The sequence below is a fragment of the Nyctibius grandis genome, chromosome 8, assembly GCF_013368605.1.
Source record: "Nyctibius grandis isolate bNycGra1 chromosome 8, bNycGra1.pri, whole genome shotgun sequence".
In the NCBI taxonomy this organism is placed as follows: Eukaryota; Metazoa; Chordata; class Aves; order Nyctibiiformes; family Nyctibiidae; genus Nyctibius; species Nyctibius grandis.
Window position 1 is genome coordinate 13,939,710 of NC_090665.1, and position 24,368 is coordinate 13,964,077.

A 24,368-nucleotide genomic window follows, 5' to 3' on the forward strand; every position below is an offset into this window, starting at 1 on the left:
CAGAGGTCAGGCAGCAGGCACGGGAGCTGCCCGCTCCCGGAGGCCCTGGCAGGAGAGCGGGGCTCTGGGCCTTATCGCACCCTCATCGCTGGCTCTGGCTGCCCGCCGCCAGCACTGCTGGGCTCCCGCCCGCTCTGACTCACCCCAGAAGCACCCAGCTTTTCAGCAAGGCAACACAGAAATTAAACCCCAGCACTTCCGAAAAAACCACCACCCGAGCCCAGTCCGACAGAGGAATGTCGGACTCAGCTGCTTCCAAGAAGCACTGCCCCAGGGGGGACGGGGATGCAGCGGTGGGTACCCCCAGACACTCTGCCCCCGGGAGGGGGGTGATCAGATTGTGGTCCCCATGGCCACGCAGAGTGCCCAAAGTTTCAGAGGAGCCCAGGTAACAGCCCTGCCAAAAACCCAGCTGCCTCTACCCGGGCCTCGGGAGCTTGGCTCCGGCTCCTGGCTGGGAAGGATGAGTCTGTTTTCAAGACATTCCTAAAAATAAAGCAAGGCTGAGTAACAGCACAAGCCCCTGCACCGCACCCGCAGTGGAGCTGGAGCCGCTCCCGGAGGTGAGCGCACAGCAGCTCGCCCCAGGCTACGCGCAAGGGAGGGGAGCAGAGAGCTTGGGAGAGCAGCACCGACACGCTCCGCACATCTGGAGGGGAGGCAGCTCCCCGCGACAGCACATGGATGGATGTTCCTGAGGGTGAGATAAGCGTTTCGCAGAGGGAGGCTGCTCCACGTAGCTGGGAGTTCACACGGCGCTGGAAGGAGCGGAGCAAACCTCACGCCATGGGAAAGCCCCAGGGTCCAGCAGTGCTCTGGGGACCTTCCCCACCTCCAGCCGCACCAGCCAGAGAAAGGCTGAACCCCCCAGACCAAGCACGGGATGGCGTGAGGGGTCACTGCCATGTCCCTGCGCATCCAAAGGGATGATGGAGCCCAAGGGTGGGCACCTGCCAGACCCTGTGTCCCCGTGAGATGGAGCTGGCAGCAAAACCTGTGGTCACAGCTGGGCCGGGAGGGGTGGCTCCTTCCCCCAGAGCCCCCATCCCTCCTCAGCGTCTGCTGCCTGCACAAACCCAGTTTTCCGATTCCTCACCAACGGCCGTGGCCAAACACCACCGTGCAGGGAAAAGAGCACACGGAGCTGCCCCGCGGCCCAGCTGCTGCCCTCGCACCCGAGAGCCCCCAGCACTTTCTGCAGGCATTCCTCCGCCTGCTGCTGAGCCCACAGGAGGGCCGGAGGTCCTGTGGCAAGTGGTCCCAGCTAACATCACGCCTTGTGCTCTGAAGTAACCCTGCCTGGGCCTCCCAGAGGCCAGCAAGACCAGCAGCAGGCAACCCCTGGCCATGCTCTCCAAGCCACTCGGGTTTAACGCAGTCCGGGTTCCCAGCCCCACCATGGCTTCCCTCTGTCCTGTGACCTCTTGCCCAAGCCCTGGTGCTCCCCCATGCCGAGCTCAGCCCCAAAACACCACCAGCCATGGAGGTCTCAAGAACTCCAGAACATCAGCATCACTCATTTCTGGGGAGGTCAGCCTTGCTGCCGGACAGCGGGACAGTCCCGGGTCCACCCGTGCCGGCAGGTCCCCAAGCACATCCCCACGGCCAGGGTGGCAGGGGCAGCAAAGCCGAGTGGCTCTGAATCACCAAGGGACTCGAGACTGCTTGGAAAAATTCATGTAATCGCTAAAATTAGCAGCTTGTGGGCTTGGCCGGGAGAGCACATTGCTCATCTGCCAAACAGCTGAGCGCGCTCGCCCACGCCACACTGCTGCACAGCCCGGCAGCCTCGGTGCCCCCAGCCCTGCTCCTCGCACACCTCCAGCTCCTGCCTGAATTCACACCCCTGGGAGGGGCGGGACATCCCCAGGCCGCGCCGCTCCCCGCAGCGCAGGGCTGGGAGCTCCCCCGTTATTTTGCACTGCTGCAAGCTGCTCACCACGCTGTGAGAAACCCCCATGTGGCCCCCGGTGCTTGCAGAGACCGGCTGGCCCAGGGCATCGGGCCAGACTCTGCTCTGCTGAAGGGGAGGAAGAGGGTGGAGGTCCGGGCTAGTGGCCAGGGGAGGGGGGTCCCCTCGGTGCTCCAGCGTGGGGGGACACCTCCGGGCCTGAGCCATGCAGCAGGACACATAGGCTGAAGCCACAGGTGAGGGGTGAAGGAAGGTGCATTATGTCACTTGGGGACTGGTGCTGGGTCCCCTCCCACCCATCAGAGAGGCACCAGCAGCCCCTTCCCCACCACACACCCCCCCCTAACCCTTTGAGGAGCCCAAACAAGAGAGCTCCTCCATAGGGCCAGCGATCCAGCCCCATGATGTTTTCAGCTCCCTGCTCGAGGTAGGCAGGGCTGCCTTGCTGCTCATGGCTACAGGATGCCCATCTGCATGGGGGCAAGGGATGGGGACAGGTCCTGCCTTCCCTGGGGAAGCACGTGTGCAGGGTGGGAGCTTTGGGAAGGAGCAGAAACCCTGGTCCCTCAGTACGGGCAGCAGGGATGGCCATCAGGCCATCCAAGCACCAGCATGAGACCCACCACAAAACCTCTTGGAGCTCAAGGAACTCGCCTGGCCAGCAGGACCATCTCCTCCCAGCTCAGCCCTGGCCCGAGCCCTGAGCGATAGCAGCAGCACACAGGGCTTGGCGTGGGCTCAGGGCAGTGCTAGGCTGGAAGGAATGCAGGGGTCACAGCCAAGTCCGCCTGGAGAGATAATCCGAAGCGGAAAGAGCTTGTCGGATGGGCGCTGTGAGAGGGGGGAAGGACCAGCTGGAGCGGGAGGCGATGGCGGGGGGCTGTCCCTGCTCATACACAGCGAGGTGCTTGCTGGACCAGCTTCCCCCCACTCTCCATCTCCGTAAAGCCATCCCTGGCACCAGGGAGTGCCTCGGGGACCCCTTCTGACACCCCCAGGGGGAAGGGGCCCCACCTCTCCCCCGTGCCCAGGGGAAGGCGGCAGAGGAGGGCACAGCAGGCTGCGGAGCCACTGCCAGCCCTCCCTGGCCCCCTGCCCTGGGCTTTTTTCATCTAGAGAGACACAAAGGCACAGCTGGAAGCCTGGCACGTCACAGAGAAAGTCTTACAGCAGCGATTGCACAAGAGGGGCCCAGGCTCGATGTCTCTGGGTGCTGCTGGAGCAGCAGCCCCCCACCCCGCAATGGAGTGGGACTCACCCACCATGTCCCAGGCAAGAGGCTCATCTGCCCATCGACACCCAGGAGGGGAGGAGATGTGAACCCAGACGCAGGCTAGGAAAATCGAGGCATAACATCTGTGTAGCTTGCCCATCTCTGGATGGAGCAGGGGCAGAGCAGGAGCTTCAGGCTCCTGATCAGTTTGAGAGTCTGCAAACACTCGCAAGCCCAGCCTTGTCCCGCGGGTACGTGCCTTTGGCTGCATCTCCTCCCAGCTATTCTGTCATCCCTAGGAAATGCCGTGCTCCAGTATCGCAGCTGCTGAATCAGCTTCCCCATGCGAGATGTTCTGGTCAGAGGCCTGGAGGAGACACGGCGAACGCTCCATAACGTCAGGCAGAGGATCCCAGAGCTCTTGCCCTGCAGCAAGCGGTCACACACGATCTTGAACTATGGTGTCTTCTCCAAGCACATCTGCCATCACCCAGCTTCTCTTTGCCACCGGGAGAGGGAGGATCCAAGGTGCAGGCTCCAATCTTGCTGCTACATGCTGGAGAGCTGAGCTGCATTTAGTAGGTGCCCACCTGAGCTCACTCCCCTCTGCAAGCAGTGACAAAGGTCCTTCAGCAGCTCCTGGCCTCACGTGGCAGAGGTGAGACAGAAAGGGCAGCAACGCGGGGGACACGAGCACAGCACACGGGTGCTGGTGGCTTGGAAGGGTCCTGCAGCAGCCAGGAAGCAGGCAGAGAGCTGCCAGCACTTACAGCAGCAGTTAATTCCCTCCTTGCCACCACGCTCTTCGGGCTGTTAGGAGAGGACTTGGTGCACTCAAGTCCTGACAAGCAAAGGAGAACAGCACCTGTGGTGACACGGGGCTGGAAACACGCTGCGTGCTCCCGCAGCCCAGCACAGCAGCCAGAGGCTGTCACTGCTCCAAAGCAGAGAGCAGGAGCAGCCGCTGCAGGAACAAGCGTTTCGGGGAACCGAGCGAGTTACAGAAGACCCTTGGCCAGGCTGTGTTGGTGACGTACTCCAAGCGCTCCCGAAGGCAGCTTCTGGGACTCAGAGGTCTGGTTAGTGTGCACGGCTGCTAACCAGGGCTCTGCATCCCAGGCCCGTACAGCAGGCAAGGGTGTGGGGCTGATCCCCTCAGACGCCGAGCACAGATGTGCTTTGAATCCACTCCTTCCCCAGCAGCAGGGAACCCCCAGACCAGGGATTAGACACCTCCAACCTTTTCCAGCCCACTGTCCCCCAGGCCCAGCCTGGTGGCAGAGGCCAGGCAGTAGTTTGTAAAGGTGTGGGCTGCAGGGACCAGGAAAAACCTTGCCAATACACTGGCGATGGCAAGCCATCGGCACCTTGAGACACCAGCAAGGCAATGCTGCCCAGAGAGAGGGTCCGAGGTGCAGCTGCACGTTCCCCAAGGAGCCCTCCTGCTCCTTCCTCGCTGGCCACAGCCACCATCATGCTGACCTGGGAGACCGTCCCTTCTCCAGGCAAAACAGAGACAGGATATAAATAAGCACATCCTTGGATTTCCCAGGCTAGGGGGTTTCGTAGGAAGGGCTCAGCTCTTCTGGGCAACAAGCAATGAATCAGAGGCAGCTCAGAACAGGACACCTCAGAGGAAGAGTTAGTCAATCACCCCAGGCCCTCACTGCTCCAGCCTTTTGTTGTCTGCTGACTTCACTTCCCCGTCTGGCCCAAGCGCGGGGAAAGCCCGATGACAGCATGTAAAGGCGAATCATCCTCCTCCGAGCCCTTGACTGTACGCAGCCGCGTGCCAAAGCCCCCGCGTGCCAGAGCTCAGCGACTGCGGAGCGGGAGCCAGAGGAGCAGCGCGAGACCCAGCTGGCCCCGCTGCAGGGCTGGGGCGGCCAAAGGGGGGTCAGAAAGATGGCAGCTGCTGCTAACCTGCTGCTCTGTCAGAGGCCGGACACCAGCGTGGCATACGCCCATACGGCGACCAAAATGTTGCTTTTTCTTAGAAAAGGGACAGTGTGCATCCGAGTGCCCGTAGCCACGAGCGCGTCTCTTCTGGCAAACAATAACCAGCATGGTTTGTACAACAATTCCCTCGTTAGTCCAGATTATACTTATCTCCTGCCTGCTGCGAGCAGATGCATGCGTGGCACTGGTACGACAGCGCTGGAGCTGGAACCACACTAAGTGGTCATTACAGCTGCCCAACCAAGAACCTAAATTTGTAACAACTGCCTCCTTTTAAGCAATAGCACTTAACAACCCAGAACCACCATCAAGAAAGCTTCATGTTGGCTTTGTGCTTCTCTTAAATATATTGCAATAAATATTTTGGTGCTTCTGTTTATGAATCCAGTCCCAGTTTGCTTCACACCAGCTGTAATGATTTGCATTTCTCCTCCTTTAGAGATGGCTCTACCTACCATTTAGCCAGGCTTGCTAAATTTTGTTAAACCTCACCAGCAAGACGACAGTTATTTAACACTAGAAGCACATTGTCTGCTTTCACGGCCTAGAACAGGAATTCAAGTCCAGCAGCAGCAAAAGCAAAGCAAAGCAGTCCATAGTTTATTCTCATTGCCTGGAGCAGCACACAACAAGGAGCAAGCCACAAACCTGCAGCAAATGCAAGCTCTCTTCAGCTCAGGCTTGTTAAGTGCCATTTCAAGGCCATCCAAGAAAGAGACCTCAATAGTTAGGAATTCAGTAAGGCTACAAACGGACTCCTAGAGCACAGGGTCACCTGCCCAAGGAGCCAGTGAACCACATCCAGAGGCTCTTTAATCCAGCCCTAGCTTTTAAGCACAACATCAGAGCTTTTAAGAACAAGCTAAACCACATAACTAAGATAAAAGCTAGTAGTTAAATCCAAGAGCTACCAAAGCACATGCAGTCTGACACCTACCAATCTACTTACAAACTAAGATACTCCTGTCATTCAAAATACTAAAAACCATTTCAATATGAAGACCAAAACCCACACGATTGTCTCGTAGTTGTCTTTGCATATCAACACTTGAAAGGGCTGGAAGTCAGGGAGTAATAGCATGGAATAAGAAAAGGTACAAAGCACTGAGACAGAATATGCTACTGCGGTTTGATGGAGATGCACACGTTCCCCAGCCAGCTTCAAAAAAGGCATCAACGCTTCAGGGCCCTCAGATCAGGCAGGCTCCCTGCCACTTTGCTGCATGCCTGTGTTTTGCCAGCCAAGCCCAGGAGACACCATCCCCTTCTCTCCCACCTTAGTCAAGATCAGCTCTCAAACCAACCATGCTCCTCTGGAGCCGAGCCTCAGTCCTGGGCATCTGCCTGGTACTCCGGTTTCAAGACTCACTGCGTCATGCAGCGAGTAGCACCTTGCTTTTCAGACCACTGGTCAAAGTTTAAGGATGACAGTGTTTACTTAAAATTCAAATTTGTAATAATGTTACAAAGTTTCCAAAAAACAAACAACAAAATACATCAAAAGACTATACATCCTAGATCAGCAACTCACTTATCTTCCTCTGGTTAAGCTAGAGGAAAGCACTGTTAGCTTTAAACGGTACCCCTTCCTCCTGCCATGTCCTGGAAAGGGGCTGAGGGCAGAAAGCAATAACTAAGACACTTGCACCATATCATTCTGCCCCCACCTCCATTTTTAAAAGGTCTTTTCCAGCATCTCCTCCCAAAAATATTATTTCTTTTCTCAGTAAGGAGACAAAACATTGCAGGCAGCATAAGGCATAATAGGATTCTGAGTACTACAGGCAACCTTTAAAGCACGGTTAAAGCCGTGTTCATATGTAGACTTCCCTATGTTGACGCCACTTCCATCTGAGCAGGGTGAGCACGACAGCAGGCAGCAGTGTCTGGCAGGGATAGGGCTGCAGTCCAAAGCAGGACACGAGTAGCACACATGTAGAGGTGACCACAGATTTTCTTTCAGCTCTCCCTCTGGGTTCACGCACAAAGCACTGTAGCAACATACAGTGATTACAACTGCTTTTGGCAAGCACTGTAAGGTACATAAAATTGCATTTTCATTATGCTGTAAAAACAAGGTCTTTATGGTTCTTGCTATGAAGATTTGTAATCCATATCTGAATCGAGTGTGAACTGCCCAAATGCTCAAAACGCATCCAAAACAGTGCTTCTAATTCTTTCTTTGGCTGGTATTCTCTATCTTCTTAAAAATTTTATCAGAACTACAGGCTGAGGAGGAGTATTTCTGGAGTGCAAGAGCTGCCTGGTTGTACTGATCACATACAGACTGAGCACAATGGTTACAGTCTGGAGTGCTAAAATCAAACTGTGAAGGCACAAGAATAGCTGACAATAAGCAATTCTGGTATTAAAATAGGGCTTAGCACTCCTGCAGGCTGGCAGCTCACCCCACCAGGCAAGAGTAGTTAAATCTGTTCCTCTGACACTGTCGGTTTCTACTATGACGCTGGGAGAAGCTTGGGTTGGAAGATCTGAGAAATGAAACCCAGACTGTCCAACATCTTGAACATGTGAGTAGGTCAAACCTGGAGCTGCAAGAGGAATTGATGTGAGTGTGCTGGTATCCATGTCAGACACTGCTGTTACAGTAGTCTCCCAAGAAGATGATGAGTGCTCCATCACAAGAGAAGCTGAAGCCTGGGAATAAGTTGAACTGAACATCTGGTGTGTAACGGCTGTGGTTGGCAGGCATTTCAGGTGATCAGCTGTTAGAGCCACAAGAGAAATATTCTGTAGTGCCAGTGGGCTGTCACACATTAGAGATGGCACATTTTTAACTATCTCCATGCTCTTTTGGAGCCACTCTTGGAAGCCAAGAATTTGGCAATCGCATTTCCAAGGGTTGTCGTCAAGGAAGACTTCTCGCAGCTCAGGTAAAGCAGTAAAGAAATCTCCAGGAAGAGACTGCAGCTTAGTACTATTGAGGTAAACTTTCTGAAGGTGCTTGAGATTATGAAAGAGGTTTCTTGGAAGAGCCTCAAGCCTCGAATCAAAAAGGGAAATGTTCTGCAGTTTCTGAAGGCTCAGGAAGATGCCCTCTGGCAGACTGGAAATATTATTTGTATGCAGAGAAAGGCCCCGCAGTTCATTCAGACCACTGAATACATTCTTAGGAAGAACACTAAGCTCTGGATTAAAACTCAGCACAAGAAGCTCTAAATTTGTCAAGTTACTGAACACAAAATCTGGTATTGTTGAGAGCTTTGTGTGATACAGCCACAGGCTACCAAGATGCCTCATTTCTCCAAACAACACTTCTGGAAGAGACTTCAGTGGATTCCTGTACAAGGTCAATTTAGACAGGTCATGCAAGTGCAGAAAGAGCCCCGGAGGCAAGACCTCAAGCTTGTTTCTGGAGAGCGTTAGGGTTCTCAGTTTATGAAGACAGTGAAATGCATCAGGGGCAATGGACTGGATGTTATTGGAATGCAGGAAGAGTTCCAGCAGCTCCTTCAGGCTATCAAACATACCAGGCTCTATTGAGGACAGTCTGTTAAAATACAGCATCAGCTTCTCAAGCCTGGTTAACGCACTAAATATATTTCTAGGCAGTGCTGCCAAATAATTTCTCGACAAGTTCAGTACTTTGAGTTTGGCAAGTTTCTTCAGCACACCACTAGAAAGTGCTGTTAGTTGGTTTTTGTTCAAGAAAAGCTCCTCCAAACTAGCTAGTTTGTCAAACAGATTTTCTTCAATGGATTTCAACCTGTTATTTTCAATGATCAGTTGCTGAAGCTGTACCATGTCATCAAACACTTCTGGGGGAAGTTCGACCAGCTTATTATCTAGCAGCTTGAGGGCTTTTAGCCTTCTCAAGCCTTTAAAAGCCGTTGGTGAAATCAGAGAGATGTTGTTTGAAGACAAGATGAGATGCTGCAGTTCCACCATCCTAGAAAAAACATCCTGCAAGTGTGTTACATTAGTGTCTGTTATGTGAATTTCTATCATGTTGCAAGGCAGATTTAATGATTTCAGGTCTTTTATGTGGAGATCAGAGCAATGAATTGCATTTTTTGAAGAGCAGTCACATTTCTCAGGACAAATAGATGCATCCAGCTGGAAGAAAAGCTTGATCATCACTGACAAACGAAACACCAACATCCTTGTTGAAGTACCAGAATCATTAGCTGTTACAAGAGATAAGAGAGAGTCAGGATTTGATCACAGGTAATTAATAACTTAGCAATTGACAAAGCTGTGCAAATTTATCATAAAACCCACAAATGTGTGAGAAATTTCTCTTGGCTTGAAAGCAAACTTCAAAATCTCTATTGCTGTTGACTGAAAATATTTCTAAGGTGCTCCACTTACACTGAGAAGTACAGATAAAGCTCTTTTGTAAATAAAGTATTCCTTGTTTATATTTGTACTAGTCAAATATAATAAAAGCATATAAAAATCATGATGAAACTCTAAGTAGTCATAAGGCATGTATTTATTTGAACAGAAAGGCATTATACTAAGATACACACAGAAAGTCTTTAAAAAAATTATCAAAAGGTCCTGCACCCACAATTTTTTTTTTATTGTAGGTTACCTGAGGTTTAAAAATAAAATTTAGCCTGCAAAAATAGATAACGGAGGTAAAAAGGGTGTCCTGCATTTTAAGTGGCCAAAAGCAGAACAGCACACAGTTCTGTTAAATCATCTCTCAGTATTTGCAAGTGATCACTTCTTGGAACAGCCCAAGAGCACAGAAGCAGCAACAGGCTATTTTTCTCATAGCCTGAAATAACACACCAGAGCACTGGACAGTAGTGAGCTTCTGATAACCAGCAAGTCTCATTTCAACAGCTTAACACAATACTAAGTTACCAGCTCTATTAAAAATACAAGAAACAAGAAGAAAGAAGCGCCATGAAGTTCACTAGAAAGCTGTAGCAATAAAGGTAGATCTGCATGAAACATACCACAAAGCTGGGAAGCTGTATAGATTTCCAAACAAAAAAAGGAACAGGAAAGCAATAGTTAGAACTATAATGATAATATTTAAAAGAACAAGTCAAACAGAAATCCAGAGTTTAGAAACACTTCCTCAGCGAAATCAACAAGTCCAAGTGTATCAGAACCCAGGAAGTCAAGCACCTGGCTGATGGGTGCAGAAGTAGCAGCTGGGACTGCTGCAATAGCTGGACAAGTTCTGCAGATCTAACTAGAATAGCTGACACTGTGTCAGCCTACAGCAGTGGGAACACTGGGGGAGAGGAGGGCACCATCCCAACATACCCCTTTCCAGGGGCAAGGATGAAGCTCTCCCATACCAAGCCCACAAACAGACATGGGCACAAACACCATCACTTAAGGAGTAAATCAGGTGGGACAGCAGAGCTCCTCATGTGCCTGAACTGCTGACAAGAATGTACCACTATGGATCAAAAACAGCTGCTGCATCAAAAAACCAAAAGGGAGTACTTAAAAAAAAAAAAAAAAAAAGATTCTTTGTTAATTTCCAAGTACTGAAGACTGGTACAATCTGCATCTCTTCCTCAGGAAGGGAAGGACACAACATCTAGTGGTATCAACTACCAACAACATGGGTGCCATAAAGCAAGCTCTCACTGGGCTTTTTACAACTCTGAGTGAGACCGTAAGTCACCAAAAAGAGGCCTTGAGATTTTACCCTTCCAATGGACTTTTCCATGTCAAACAAGAATCTTTCAGATAATCTCTCCCTCCTGGTAATCCCCCCTGCCCCAAACCTGACCATCTCACATAGACCAGTGATGCCTTCACCTCAATAGAGAAACTTGTAAACCAGCCTGGCCCTGATCCTACCTATCCCCACCTCAGCATGCCGATGAGGAGCACGTCCCTGCGCACCCAGGGCAGGTACCTGAGCCTACAGCCCACAGCACACAGAGCAGGCAGCCGGTGAGCTGCTTCTGGGTGGTGCATGAGCACAACTTGCCATGCGAGACAGAAACGCACCCAGACACTTCTGTTTCAAGCCCTCACTGGCATCTCAACCTGCACCAACTCAACCCAAGACCACAGCAGAGCTACAGGATTCAGCGATATGAGAGAAACAAGGATCTAGAGAACCAAATGAGGAAAAAATAAAACCCCAAACTGTTATGCTACAGGCTGCCAACACAGGTCCCTCAGAGCGCACGGCTGCAGGCCAGAGCCTGTAAAATAAGAAACAGGCTAGCACAAGACTGTAGACTGGGGATGTCTGTCTTCCTGGTCTCATAACCCAAGGCAGAGTATCCAATGAGACAAGGTTAGACACACGTAAGTGCTAAAAGATGTACATTTTCACAAACAAACAATAAAATGGTAGAATTTTTTTTGCAAGAGATTAAGGCCACAAGTATATGACTGGCACAGGAACTGGATAGATAATCCTATGGATCTCAAACATCTAGAGCTGCTAATGGCATTTTTTGAAGAAAAACATTCATCATTGAAAATTTTAACAGTAGAGAATACAGCAAGATCCATGTAAGGGTCATAACCATACATTCTCGTGTATTAAAAATTTCTCAAACCCTCACATGAAACACCTGCCATTCCGGAAAGGACACCAGCCTAGCTGGCCATTGACCACGTTCTGGTCTGCAGCCTCTTTCCCTTTCTACTATCGCCTTAATGTTTCTCAGAGTACAAAAGGATGCCAGAAGCAATACACTAATACTGTTAGTATATCAAAAGTCACGAATCAGTTTTGTACTTTGTTTCATAGAATACTGAGCACATGTATCATTTACTACGGTGCTTCACTTCTTCACTTTCTTTTAAGTTTCTAAACTCGTAAAATTTTGAACTGTACCTTAGAAACTTAATCTGCTTTTCAGAGGAACTTACTAGGAGCATAGCAGGCAATCAGGCTTCACCATGATTCGGCACTTTAAATGGGAAGTAAAACAGCAAAACACATCCTCTAGATAACACTTTCACTCACGTTTGCGTAACTACTGTGAAAGGCCAAAGAATATTTTAAGCTTCGGAGCAGATTTTGCCTACATTTAGTTGTGTAAGCAACCAGCTTCCAGAGGTTGCATGCAACTCCAAAAGTAGAATTTGAGACCACTCACAGAACAGGAGAAAGTTTGAGGTCACACATGCAACAGCACAAAAACCACTTGTAGCTTCTTTAACAGTGATATTGGAGTTTGTGCTTCAACCAATCCAATGCTAAGCTGGCTTGAGTCAGAGATCTGTATTTCAGCATGAATTATGATCAGAAAGAAATTTCAGATTTGTTAGACAGTTTCACTGCAGTCTGCTACACAGGTGCAGCAGGCTTTGAAGAAGTGGACACATCTACTTTAAACAACCGAGTGACTGATCTGTACCTTCACAAGGCTGCACTGACTCTTAACTTTCTTCCAGGATTGGAGTCAAAGCAATTTGAGTAAGGGATGAAGTTTTCTACTTAACACTTTGGCCAAGCAAGCCAGGGTTGACCCATTTGGCTTCTGTTTTTCCTTCAAGTCTTCTGTAGTCACAGGCCAACAAAACCTAAAGCCTGAAAGATTCTGAAGAAAGAAAAGTTTTAAGTTTTCAAAATATTAGCTTGAAATGAAAAGATTAAGTTTTTTTAATGAAGTAACCAGGTATTTCAAACATCTTGTCTTCAATTTTAACATAATGTGCTCTGTCAGTGAACGTTTAAAGGGAAGTGAGCCGCAGGACGGAAAAGATGTCTTAATTTCTGTGAGATTCTTCTCAAGATGACTGCAACAACAGTGCCAGCTCATAACCAGGAACATTTGCCCAAGAGTCTTTTCAAGATAATGCCTCCCACGCGTCAAAGAACAGAAGGAACATCTGGATAACAGAAGGTGGAAACGAGTCGCTATCACATGTACAAGATCTGGCTTTAAAAAGGCTTTCATAAGCCAGCAGGTGACAGTATGGTCAATATTATCCTGCTGCAGCACAGCAGTGCTACCGTATGCGCTGCTAACACACAGCATACGTACTTCTCTACCCCATCTTCAAAAACACACAGCCACTGAACAAGATACCTGTGACATCAGTGGGAGTAAGTCTGTATTCTTCAACAAGCTTTGTATGTAATGTATAAAGAATAATAAAAAACAATTTCATGAAACTAATGAAAAGAGTGAAAATATCTGTTCATTTTAATTTTATTTTCAAAGAGCTCCAATCACAAAAGTTATTTACAAGTCTATTTACAATTCTATTGTACAGTTATTTATGTATGCCTCTTGACAACAGGGTACCATTCTAGAGCAGCAATACATATTTTAAATACAAAGATGTAGTATCATTTCAGATTTAAAAATAAAAAGGAGGCTGAGCTTTCTAGAGAGCGCTGTAATGATGAACCTTTTAATTTGTATTAGGCTTGAGGAATTCATGACAAACTGAGTAGTTTCTGGTTCACATAATTATCAAACAAGCTGCAGTTTGTTGAAAATAGCTTTAAAAACCTGAAGCTTTACTGTATAAAATCAACATATTCGATACACTAACAATTGTCAAAAACACCTAGCTTTCCCTTAGACATACAAAACCCTAAGTTTACAATTCAGAATTTCATGGGAGAAATCCTACAGAACTTCAGCTCTCTCATTTTGTGATGACCAACATAAGCATTAAAAATCTGCAGCATAAAAAGGACTCCACATCTGCTTAGTATTATACTGTATACACATACACAGTACAGGCTTATTGACCCAATTTGGGATGACTGTTCAGCACAACCTTAATGAAAATAAATAGAATTAAAAATCCAACGACTTTTGAAAAGTGCAACAGTACAAGTTCCTAATTCAAAGTTCTGATGAATATGGACAGTCAGTTCTGTGGGTGTATTATCCGCTTCTACTCAAGCATTATTTGCAGCATTTTCTTTACAGTAGATTTAGTTCTATAGTACATGAAACTACAGTTACTGCTAATTAAATCTGAAGGGAAGAGAAAAAAAAAAACTTTAAAAATAACCCTGAGGGATATACAATTTAATGATCTTGCAATTTATTTCTAAAAAGTAACATTTATTATTTAGCAATTGCTTTTCTGGGTAGACCAGTCCTTTAATATTTAAATAATAATATTTAAAAATCAGTAATATTTACAAATCCTAATACTTCAAAGTAAAATACATACAGATTAAAGTCTGCATACACAAATAATTTAATATTAAATCAAACTCCTCAATGTAAGGCCAAAATAGACAGCAGGAAGAAAATGCCTACCAAGTATCTAGTGGAGATCACTAAATTGGTCTGTTCACCTGAATTTAGACTTCCAAGATGAACATTAGAAGAGATTCTTTTCACTACAAACTGAATTTCATCTTACTTCAAAGCAGAAACTGAATAGTCTAGTGCAGATCTAGTTTGCTGCATTTCTGAAAACCAGAAATCTAAACTGCTCAAAACAAGAAAAATTATAGGTAGCCAAACTCAGCTCTTGGGCAGGAAGGCATAAATCCCAATAATTGCAAAAGATGCAAAAGCTTATTTTGTGGCTGAACTTGCAACAACAAGAAGGATTCTCAGAAAAGCTCATTTATTATTCTTGACTAAGCATCAGAAGCAAATAGGTCAGAGCTCAAGCATGCAACCTCAAGAACATTTACTAACTCTGAACGCATACCTTGAGGAAACTAGCTCCCAACTGCAAAATATTCAAGTTTAATAGGCTCATGACCCATTAGTCACTCAACCAAGTGGACACACTTGGCAATTTCAGTTTTAGTAAGAGTTCCCTAAAATGTTCTCTGAAGACAAGCCCACCTTAATAAGCTGTGTCCTCCTCACTTTCTAGATAAGCCTAATAAACTAGAATAAGATTGAAAGACTAGCTTCAGAAACCAAACAAGCTGAAAGAAATCAGCAGTTTAGAGAAAGTATTAAGCAAAAGCATATCAAAGGGAAAGACACATATATTTTCTTTCACTTCTGATGGAACAACCAAGCTAAAATGGTCAATGAAATGGAAAGCAAAAGCTTATGCATTTAAGGATAAGTCACAGCTCCCAGGTCCAAGATGCATAGCTTCACAACAGTTTTCAACTAAAACATTATTTTTTCTTTAAATTTGAGTACTACTTACGCAGCTAAGAATTATTCTTCATTAATTATTCCATGCTACAAAGATTTCGTAAAAATCAACATCAACAGAAATCAGCCAACTGACTCAAGTTCATGATTAATAAATTTATCCAAGTCCACAGTTGCAGACCCCTTAAAAGCTACCGATGTTGTTTGACGTTTATGACCCTAAGAAGCCAGGATAATAAGACTTTTACCTTGCTCTGTTGAATGAATGTTAAGAAAACCACTTCCCCCTTTCCTGCTGCTCCACCCCCCAAAACCAGACAAAATCAGGAAAAGAGCTGACAGCTGGACTGGAGGATAGTACAGCATATGTATACTACAAGGAACAAGTGCTATTAACTTAAACCCCCAAGTTCTAGGAAAAATGTTTCTAAACCATTTAGCACCACTTTTAAATTCCCCATTGGTACAGTATGTTTACCGTGGCAGAGACCGTAACATGAGCAGTGGGGGACACTGCCCATACTGCCTTACGGAACAGCACAAGGGAATTAGGCCCGACCTGAAAAATTCCCCTTATTAAAACAATGCTGGAATGGAATAATTTCCACAGGAATTTTTTAAAAACCCTTCAAATTCCATCATGAGAATACACACAATTCAAACTAATCCCAGCTGGCTGGGGCGTTTGGGGCCCTCCTTCCACAACTACTCTAAAGGACCTGACTACCTTCTCTAAAGGATCTCTACAGAATGATGACTTCTCTGGATCCGAGATCCCCTCCCAAAGCTTGGAGGTGCCTGAAACAGTCAGTTGCATCTGGTCAAAACAGACTGATTAAGAGTTGGCATTTTTATCGTCTTCCCAAAGACATCAAAGAAGACTTTTTGAAAGTTTAGCAACTTGAAGATGGTTTGGAAATAAGTAGTTTGTGGTTTAAAAAGAAAAAATAGTTTTAAGCTTTGCACGTGAAGACGATGCCTGCCTTTACACCTTTGCAGACCTGTTTTTCTAGTGGCCTTGTGTTTTGACACCGCCTAATGGGGTAGCGATACATCATTTTGCCAAGTGCTTAAGCAGCATTATTAGTGATGCAAGCTTTTCTCTTTTTTTAATAAATAAAATCCACATAAACCTTATAGTTCTGCAGCAAGAGACATTTTAGCTCATCTATTTTATCTTAATTTTGTTTCATACAGCTACATATAGTGCTTAAGACACTGGCAGACTTTTTGAAATGTGTGTGTTCTTAACATGCACAAATCCCAAGCGTGGGCATGTGAAAATATTCCTCCTTCACACCCCCATTTCCCTTGCAGCAGTAACTCTGGCGTTACTACTTCAAGGTACATAGGAAAATGATCTTAAGATTTACAAATAAAGCATGGTCCACAAAGGGATAATCCAGCCCTCCTGATGGAAAAAGCAAGGTCTGTGGAGAAATGCATAGCTAAATGTAATAAAACACGAGACAAGAACGTGTTAAGATTCTCCAGCCTTCGTTCTCCAAAAACTGTAGAGTGTAGCCAAATGCCTCCTCCTCTGGAGGCCACCTAAGCCCCTCCCTGGGGTTAGCTAGAAAAGAAGCTAAGAACCCACTTGAAAGCAATGTGCTTTCTTCTTAAGGACAGAGCATATTGCTTCTATAGCATTTCCAATTCCTGCTGTGGCAGACTAAAGAACTAAAAGTTAAAATCCAAACTTTACACCTTTACACACCTTTCTTTACACTAGAAACACTCCTTACTAGTAGGGACAAACTTAGAGGTACACACACCAAAACTTTAGAACCGCTCTGAGGCACAAAGCTTTTCAACAGTGAATAAAAAAAAAAAAAAAGCAAAGCATGACAAGGCCATTATGTGCCTCTAGTACTACCATGAAATCATTACATCATAGGGTTTATGTGAACATGTGCCCAGGTAAGCAGGTCAGAACAATGATTAAGATACTCCAGGCAATAAAGTGAGACTGTTTTAACTGCCCTGCAGTTTAAACCTTCAAATACATCTCATTTAGGAATAATGAAATTTGAAAGAAGGTGGAAGGAAACACAATTTTTGTTCTAAGGTAACCTACATTTTTAAAATGTATAGCCATAAGATGTCTGGCTCTGAACTTTGTATTCAGAGAGAAAAAACAACTGGAAATATCTGCATTAGAATTTGACATGTAGTAAACTGCAATTTCTAATAAAGCCTCAAAATTACATTCTTCTGAATACTACCAAGATCCACTGTTACGTTACAGTGATGATTTGATATGAACCATTTTCTTGGGATGGTACTTTCGCTTCTGTTGTTGTTCTGGGTTTTGGTGGCCATTCTGGATCAACCAGCAGTTCCTGAGCTAGATGCATATACTTGGCTTTTGGTGTCTTCTCTCTACAGCCGAACAGGGAAGAAAGGAAACAGACTCCACAGTGATGCACAGCCTCCTGCAGAAGTGAACAGATTTAAAAAACTGGATTACCATAAGAAAAAATATAATTAACAATACAGTAAATCACTAGAAGAAAAACTACTATTATAGTTTCTAATTTACTATGTCATTGTCACATTGGACCTAGAAAATGTAGCACAGAAACTCTTCCGTTGCATCATCTCTTCTATACTATGGTAGCAATGACATTTAAAAAACATTATGAAAAAAGCCAAGTATTCTGCATTATGGTAACATCTAAGGTCACCAACAGCTTTTATGCATATTTTATAACAGTTTCAATAAACACAGGTGTAACAGGCACCATTAAATGACGTTACTATTGAAGAATAAAAGCCAGGTCTAGAAAAAGCAGCCAAATTTCCAGAGTCTCAAAACGCTTTTTAAGCAATGAAATGTTTAACTGAAGGCAGCCAGCCAGCCCCCCCCCAAGTGGCAGAATTTAACTTGCTGATACTGTGAAACCTAAGTCCTACATGTATTAATAGTTATTAAAACAGACACAAATTATTGAACTTAAATCTTCCTTCCTATTTCTCCTCTCCCAGTCCTAAATGCATGTAACTTTACTAGCTGGAGAAGAGAAATGCCATTCCTTGTTCTCAAGACTGGATTCCTCTCATGTCTCAGAGACTACCTGTAGTCAGTCGGGCTGACATTTTAATGGAGATATTCTATATGGTTTTCTTCACGTTCTGAATTTCTATCAGTTGGTGAACTGAACCAAACTTGAGCCTTAAGCACAACTTCCATTCTTCAGTGAACACACAGCAATTTTTTACTTGAACGGCCTCAAAAGGACAAATGTAAATCTGAAGTGAATACACATAATAAAATGTAGTGCTGAGAAATAAACCATCGTAATTCTAACAAGAACAAATGTACAACCAGCTAAAAGTAATAAGCCAACAGGCTTAAAAAAGAAAAAGCTAGTTTTGAGGGGATTCACATAGATTTCCTTCATGTATTAATTGCAGAGGGGCAAGACCAGACCAAGATTCATGGTCACTTGAAAAGCAGAAGCTAAATCCCTCAGTCTCCTAAACCATCTGAAGTAGTAATAACATACTTGCAATTTGCCATTTTGTTTCATTTCATTTGTACATGCTATAAGTTACTGCTTTCACAGACAATGTTCTATAACCCTAAACCAAATTAATTTAATACAGAACTGGATTAGACCCAGCATCAGCAATTCTGCGTCCAAGCAAATCAAGACGTTCCCAATGCTAGCATGCTAACTCGTGAAAATGCAAATAGAATTTGCTAATGTACAAACTGAAGATAAAGTGAGAGAAGTCTTAAAAGCAATCCTCTGAGTTTGCTTTGCAGTTCTTGTACACAGAGCCAAATTCTTTAAGTGTTAACAAAGTGAAAAATATAAAATCAGAAGCCTTTCCTTTTACTATTCTAGTTACAGAAATCTAATTTAAACAGTCTTAAGCTTAAGATAAAGCAACAGACACTTATAGATCATAAAAAAGACAAAAATGAATTCATCTGCATGCACTCAAATGATGACAGTAAAATACTAGTCTCCAACCTGAGGCGGCTGGGGTATGGTGAGGCGATATTCTCCTTGTTTGTCTCGACTGAACACAACCTTCCAAAGGATCATATCAAGGAGGACATTCTGTGAGACATTGCAGTGAGCGGGAAGAATTAAAGAAACTAATGATCATTTGTTGTTAGTGTGCATGTTACAAATAAAACCTGAAATAGCGTGTTAGGCATAACTAATTCAGTGCCAGACAAAATGGAGTTTACGTTACTTGTCAGTATTTAAGTGATAAACATATTCATTCTTAAAGTGCTCACATGAGATTTAAGAATATGAACATGTACTTCAAATCAATAGCATCAATGATCAAAAGCTACATCCATCAATACAGGTAAAAATCATAAATACATATTCTTAATGTGTTTCAATACTCAAAAAAAAAAAAAAAGAAAAACCTATGAAGCACGGCAAACATGAGTGCTTAAAGCAGTTTCCCCTCAAACCATCTTTAACGTTACAGTGTACTTCATGCTGGAGCTACGCTTTTTTCAGAGTTTGTTTTAAACCAGTGACATTCCTAGAAAATCTTCAGTGGGGTGGCAAAGCTGAGCCATGAGCAGGAAGTCTGAAGGAATTCTGTAGGAGCCGTTCCAGATTGTGGAAAAGAGGGCAGAAGTTGAACAGTATGTTCAGTACATCTGGTTATTCTCACGTCTGTGTGGGCGGACTCAAAAGCCTTGAGCAAATCTGGCAACACAGGTGTGAACCTGTATCTTCCATGGCCTTGAGCCTACAACTCGGATCTTTGGACAGATTCCATTTCTAACATCTGACTAACCTCTGCCACTGAGAAAGGGGAGTTGGTTAGCCAGACTTTTATAATAGATTTTATAATGCTTATGATTTTATACCAGAATTTTATAATGCTTTTATAAAGAATTTGCCAACAAATCTTCAGCTTGTTAGATCTTAATTTTTTAAGCCAGTCTGGTTTAAGTATGTCTACATCAGGCATCGGGGTAAGGAGGAACATCTGCTAGGATCTGCCTTTGTTATGCAGTATTTTCTATCATCTGGCAGAAAGAACATGCGTGCTTTGCGAACCTAGTCTGGCACCCACATGGACGGAGCAAAAGCTTTACACAGCATTTGAGAAAAGATATTTGTGGCAACCACAGTCAGAAATCACTCCTGTTGTAGAAGCAATTAAGGAACTACATATGAGTGTAGTGTGACGCAAGTGTCAAACTGGCAAGTGTGGCAAAAGATAGATCCAATCCCTTGTGTATCCCCATCATTATGAGACCCTTAAAGAGGCAATTACTGAGGAATTAGTCTCACCAGAACAAACTATTGATGATACACCTACAGAATTATCTTGTTAAAAGAAATAAGGAGATGCCACCAGCATCTTTTCCGAGATATTCAGAAGGTGACCTATGGTAGTCAGTAACTCTGTAGGGAGAAGTGTAGTGAGAAGAAAATCCAGCCAGGCACACAAGGACAGAAGGGCAATGAGCTATACTGGAAGTGAAGGAATGAAATAGTCTGTGATTTGTACATAATGCATTGGACCCAAAGAGCTGCCACCACATGAAAAAGCTTCAGGGAGTCCAGAGTAATATTGCTGGAGTTGGACAAATACAGTTCAAAAGGTGGGACAAAAGCAGGTTGAAGTTACGGAAGGTGAGGTGTGTACTGTAAAACAAGGTTTGGGACTTGAGGATCATTAGACAGTACTTCTGTTGGACACCTGCTGTACAGAAAGATAACTTCCACCTACACAGAGCATTCAACTAACAGTGAAAGTGGAAGAAACAGGTTTTAAGTGAAAGCAGAACATCCCAAACAATTAATGTCAAGAAAATTAAATTCTAGAATTACTTCTATTCCACTCCTAAAGTATGGGCAACAACATAAATAGGAAAGTCTGGTTAAAAGGAATGTGATAAGTCATCCTACCAGTTTTGGTAATGACAATTAAGCGACTAAAGTGTTGAAAGATGCTAACTCAAACGTCCATAGGAAAAAGAGGGGGCTGGGGTTTGAAATACTGGATGAACACAAATGCTCTACAGTAATTATATTGCTTAGGTTATGCTTACTGGAAACTCAGAAGTTTACAGATTGATGTGGCAACCAACAAGGCCCAGGAGAGGAACCTTATGAACATTTAAGCCAGAGGAGAACCATTTGTCCTTGAAAGACATGTGCTGCTACGTGGACTGACACACTGTACAGACTTCCTACTAGAGCCCTGACACTTCCAGAACAGAAACATCATCAGATTGCATACAAGTTAGAAAGATCATCTGCAGAACAAAGTAAATCTTCAGCAGAAGGGAAGTTTATTTCTCTCAGTAATGTTTATCACTGGACTGAAGATTGTAACCGCCACCTATTTACACTCCATGTATCAACACAACGCTCAATTCCAAGGAATAATCTTAGTGCTTCACAAAAGCTGAATTCCCAGAGATGGTAATAAAAATATCAAAACTGACTACAAGAACTAAATAGGAAAAAATATTTCTCTCTAAGAGGTTTGTTTTAAATTTATCAGAAGACAAAAAAAGCTACAATTCTGCAGCTTCAGAATAACTATTTTGTTTCAGTAGCAAAGACGGCAATATACAGAAAATGTAACTTTTAACAAATAAAAAAAGAAGGAGGCAAAAAAAGAAAACTATTAAGAGTTTAGTAGTACAAAAAATGAAAGAATTAAAGGGCATAAAAGAAAACATCACAAGCAGGGTTAGAGTAAATACAGGACAATGTAAGAAAGGCACAGGATCTTTAGGAGAGGATAAGCTTATTAACAACAAGGCAAAGGACAAAAAAATTAGTATCTACTGCCACATTTTGGAAAAGACAAGTTATCACCTATCATGTGAAAACACTGAAAAACACGTTCCAAAAGGCAGCAACATAACAACAGGTATTGCAAATTCTATTTGGAACAACATTTTGAACACAAAGCCTTGATAATTTTGATTAAAGTATCCAAAAAAACTTTGGTTGATTTTCTTTTTACAAGTTGCAAATAAATAGAAAAAAACCCTAGTCAACTGGAAAGAATATTAATGCTGTAGTAATCTTCAAAAGCCAAAATAGTATGATCCAAGTAAACATTCTGCTGGTTATCTTGATAGCAATCCCTCACATAGTAATGGAAATACTGACTAGAAGCTGCAGAAAATGTTATACAGTAAAACCAGATAATCGTAGAGTGCAAGTGCTAGATAATGTTGAAAGGCTTCTTCATCTTGCAGAAAAAAAAAAAAAAAATAGAGACTAATGGCTGCAACCAAAACCCAAAAGTATTCAGGTTGGAAACAAGGCATCAATTTAACAGGGAGAAGAACTAACCACAGGAATAAATGACTGACTTTGAATCCAGGCTCGTTCTGGAAGATGTATCTGTCAAACTCCAATTCTTGGAAACAACGTAGGGGACCTGGATGAAAGGTAGGGTGTATTTCTGCCCACACTAACTCTGGAATTACAGCAGAAGAGGTCAATATCCAGAGTGACTGACTTTGGACAAGCTCAGGGCTGCAAAAAGCAGATCAGCATGAACATCTACTTCTGGATGTTGATCAGATTAGATGACCAAGTTATACAGACCTGCATTATTCTGAAGAATAAGCTATGTGTATGATCCAGCTGAATGAAGACTGGGTCCCCTAAGGCTTTTATATAGTTCTTTTCTATGTTATGTTATTCTGAATGGAATTAACACAGCAAATAAATATGGAGAGTATTGTCCTATGAAATAGCTAAAATAATGTAGGTCTTTCAACTTTTCTCTTTTAATTAATAAAAAAGGTTTTAAAATTATGTTTTTAACACAGAAAACCTTTACACCTTAAATCTAGCCTACAAGGACATATTTAGGAATACAAACTTAACAAAACAACAGTGGCCACTTACACTGGCATGCTGTGAAGAGAGACTTTCTAAACAAAAGACAAACATGTACCCTGAAAAAAACCCCACTTAACAGACCAGCATTTTTTCCATTTGAATTTCTTACCTCCGTCAGCACAGATACAACTGCATTGAGAATAACAATGATGAGAATTCTTATGCGCCACTCATATGGCACACACACGAGCTGTGAGAAAAAGTTTCCAGAGATTAGCAACACGACATATGAAGTAAACACACATTCAAAACAGGCTCAGAGTTATACATTCTCCCTTACGCCCCCAGAGATGCAAAGTTAAAGCTCTAAAAGGGGTCAAGCTTGCCCAAAAGGCAGACAACCAGTTATCCCAGGAAGTACAGATGCCTGCCTATCTGTTGCATCTTACCTCAAGAACTGTGTCAATAGATTCAACAGGATGCAACATGATGAAAAATATGAAGACATAAAGAACTAGCACAGATATAACAAACAGAACTGTAAAAGAAGAAAAAATACTTAAATCAGACCATCTCACAATCACAGTTTTAGACAGTTTTTCCATGTATCACAGGTTAATTACTCCCTGGAAATAACATCTTTTCTCCCTCTAATCCCCTCCAGGAGGATTTGGCTATACAAGTTGTGCTGATAGCCATAAAGAGACAGAAGGCCACACTCAATTTCTCACTGGCTCACTTGTGGAGTGAAATGTATATACCCATATACTTCTACAAACGAAGCAACTATTAACGCAAAGTTCTCCATACAGTTGAATACTTCCTTATTTCTATCTCTGATTATCAGAAGATAATTGTACTATGTTCTCCTAGCAACACTATTACTGCTGAAGTGGCACAGCAGAATTGCAACTGAGCCATGGATAAATAAGTGCACAGTCACTTGTAGTTTTACTTGGAACTGTATATAGTAAAAAGGGACTTACAATTTTTGTAGCATGGTTGTCTAAAGGGCTTCCCTTTAGAAAAGACAATTGCCACTATGAGGTACTGAAAGCTGGATATAAAAAACAAAGTTGTGTTTTCATAATTTTTAATGTTATGTTCATCATCAATAGTCTCGTTCCCACGGTGTGCAGAACTGGTGTTTGTGGCATCCAATACATTACATGCACTACAACATAAAAAAAAAAAATTAACACTGAGTTAAGGAGAAGATGCAAACAAGGCCTACTTATTAACAAAAGTAATGACAGAACAAATTACTACAGTAGTAAAAAAAAACCAAACTTATCCTTGAAAACCTATTACAGGTAGTAAGAAATAACTTAAAACTGCAGCTGGGAGGTAACAATTTTTGTGAATTCTGAGCTTCGAGTTCTTTTATGCTTCCAGCTTCTAAGTTCACTACATGAACTGTTTAGAAACTATCAACTGTAGATATACTTTGAAGACAGGTAAGAAAATACTGCAAT

At 43.9% G+C, this 24,368-nt stretch overlaps 2 protein-coding genes across 2 annotated transcripts in view; both read right to left on the bottom strand.

The window, feature by feature from the left end:
* Positions 1-7,280: 7,280 nt before the first annotated feature.
* Positions 7,281-9,206, bottom strand: LOC137666827 (platelet glycoprotein V-like). The gene has a single exon (XM_068407078.1). It carries the CDS (start codon positions 9,204-9,206, stop codon positions 7,281-7,283), a length of 1,926 nt encoding a protein of 641 aa, XP_068263179.1.
* Positions 9,207-13,185: 3,979 nt separating this feature from the next.
* ATP13A3 (ATPase 13A3) overlaps positions 13,186-24,368 on the bottom strand; it is a 58,794-nt gene continuing 47,611 nt past the window's right edge. The window contains 5 exon segments of the mRNA XM_068405999.1: positions 13,186-17,520; positions 19,069-19,158; positions 23,063-23,143; positions 23,343-23,431; positions 23,880-24,067. Coding sequence (XP_068262100.1) covers positions 17,323-17,520; positions 19,069-19,158; positions 23,063-23,143; positions 23,343-23,431; positions 23,880-24,067 — 646 coding nt within the window. The 3' untranslated portion in view covers positions 13,186-17,322.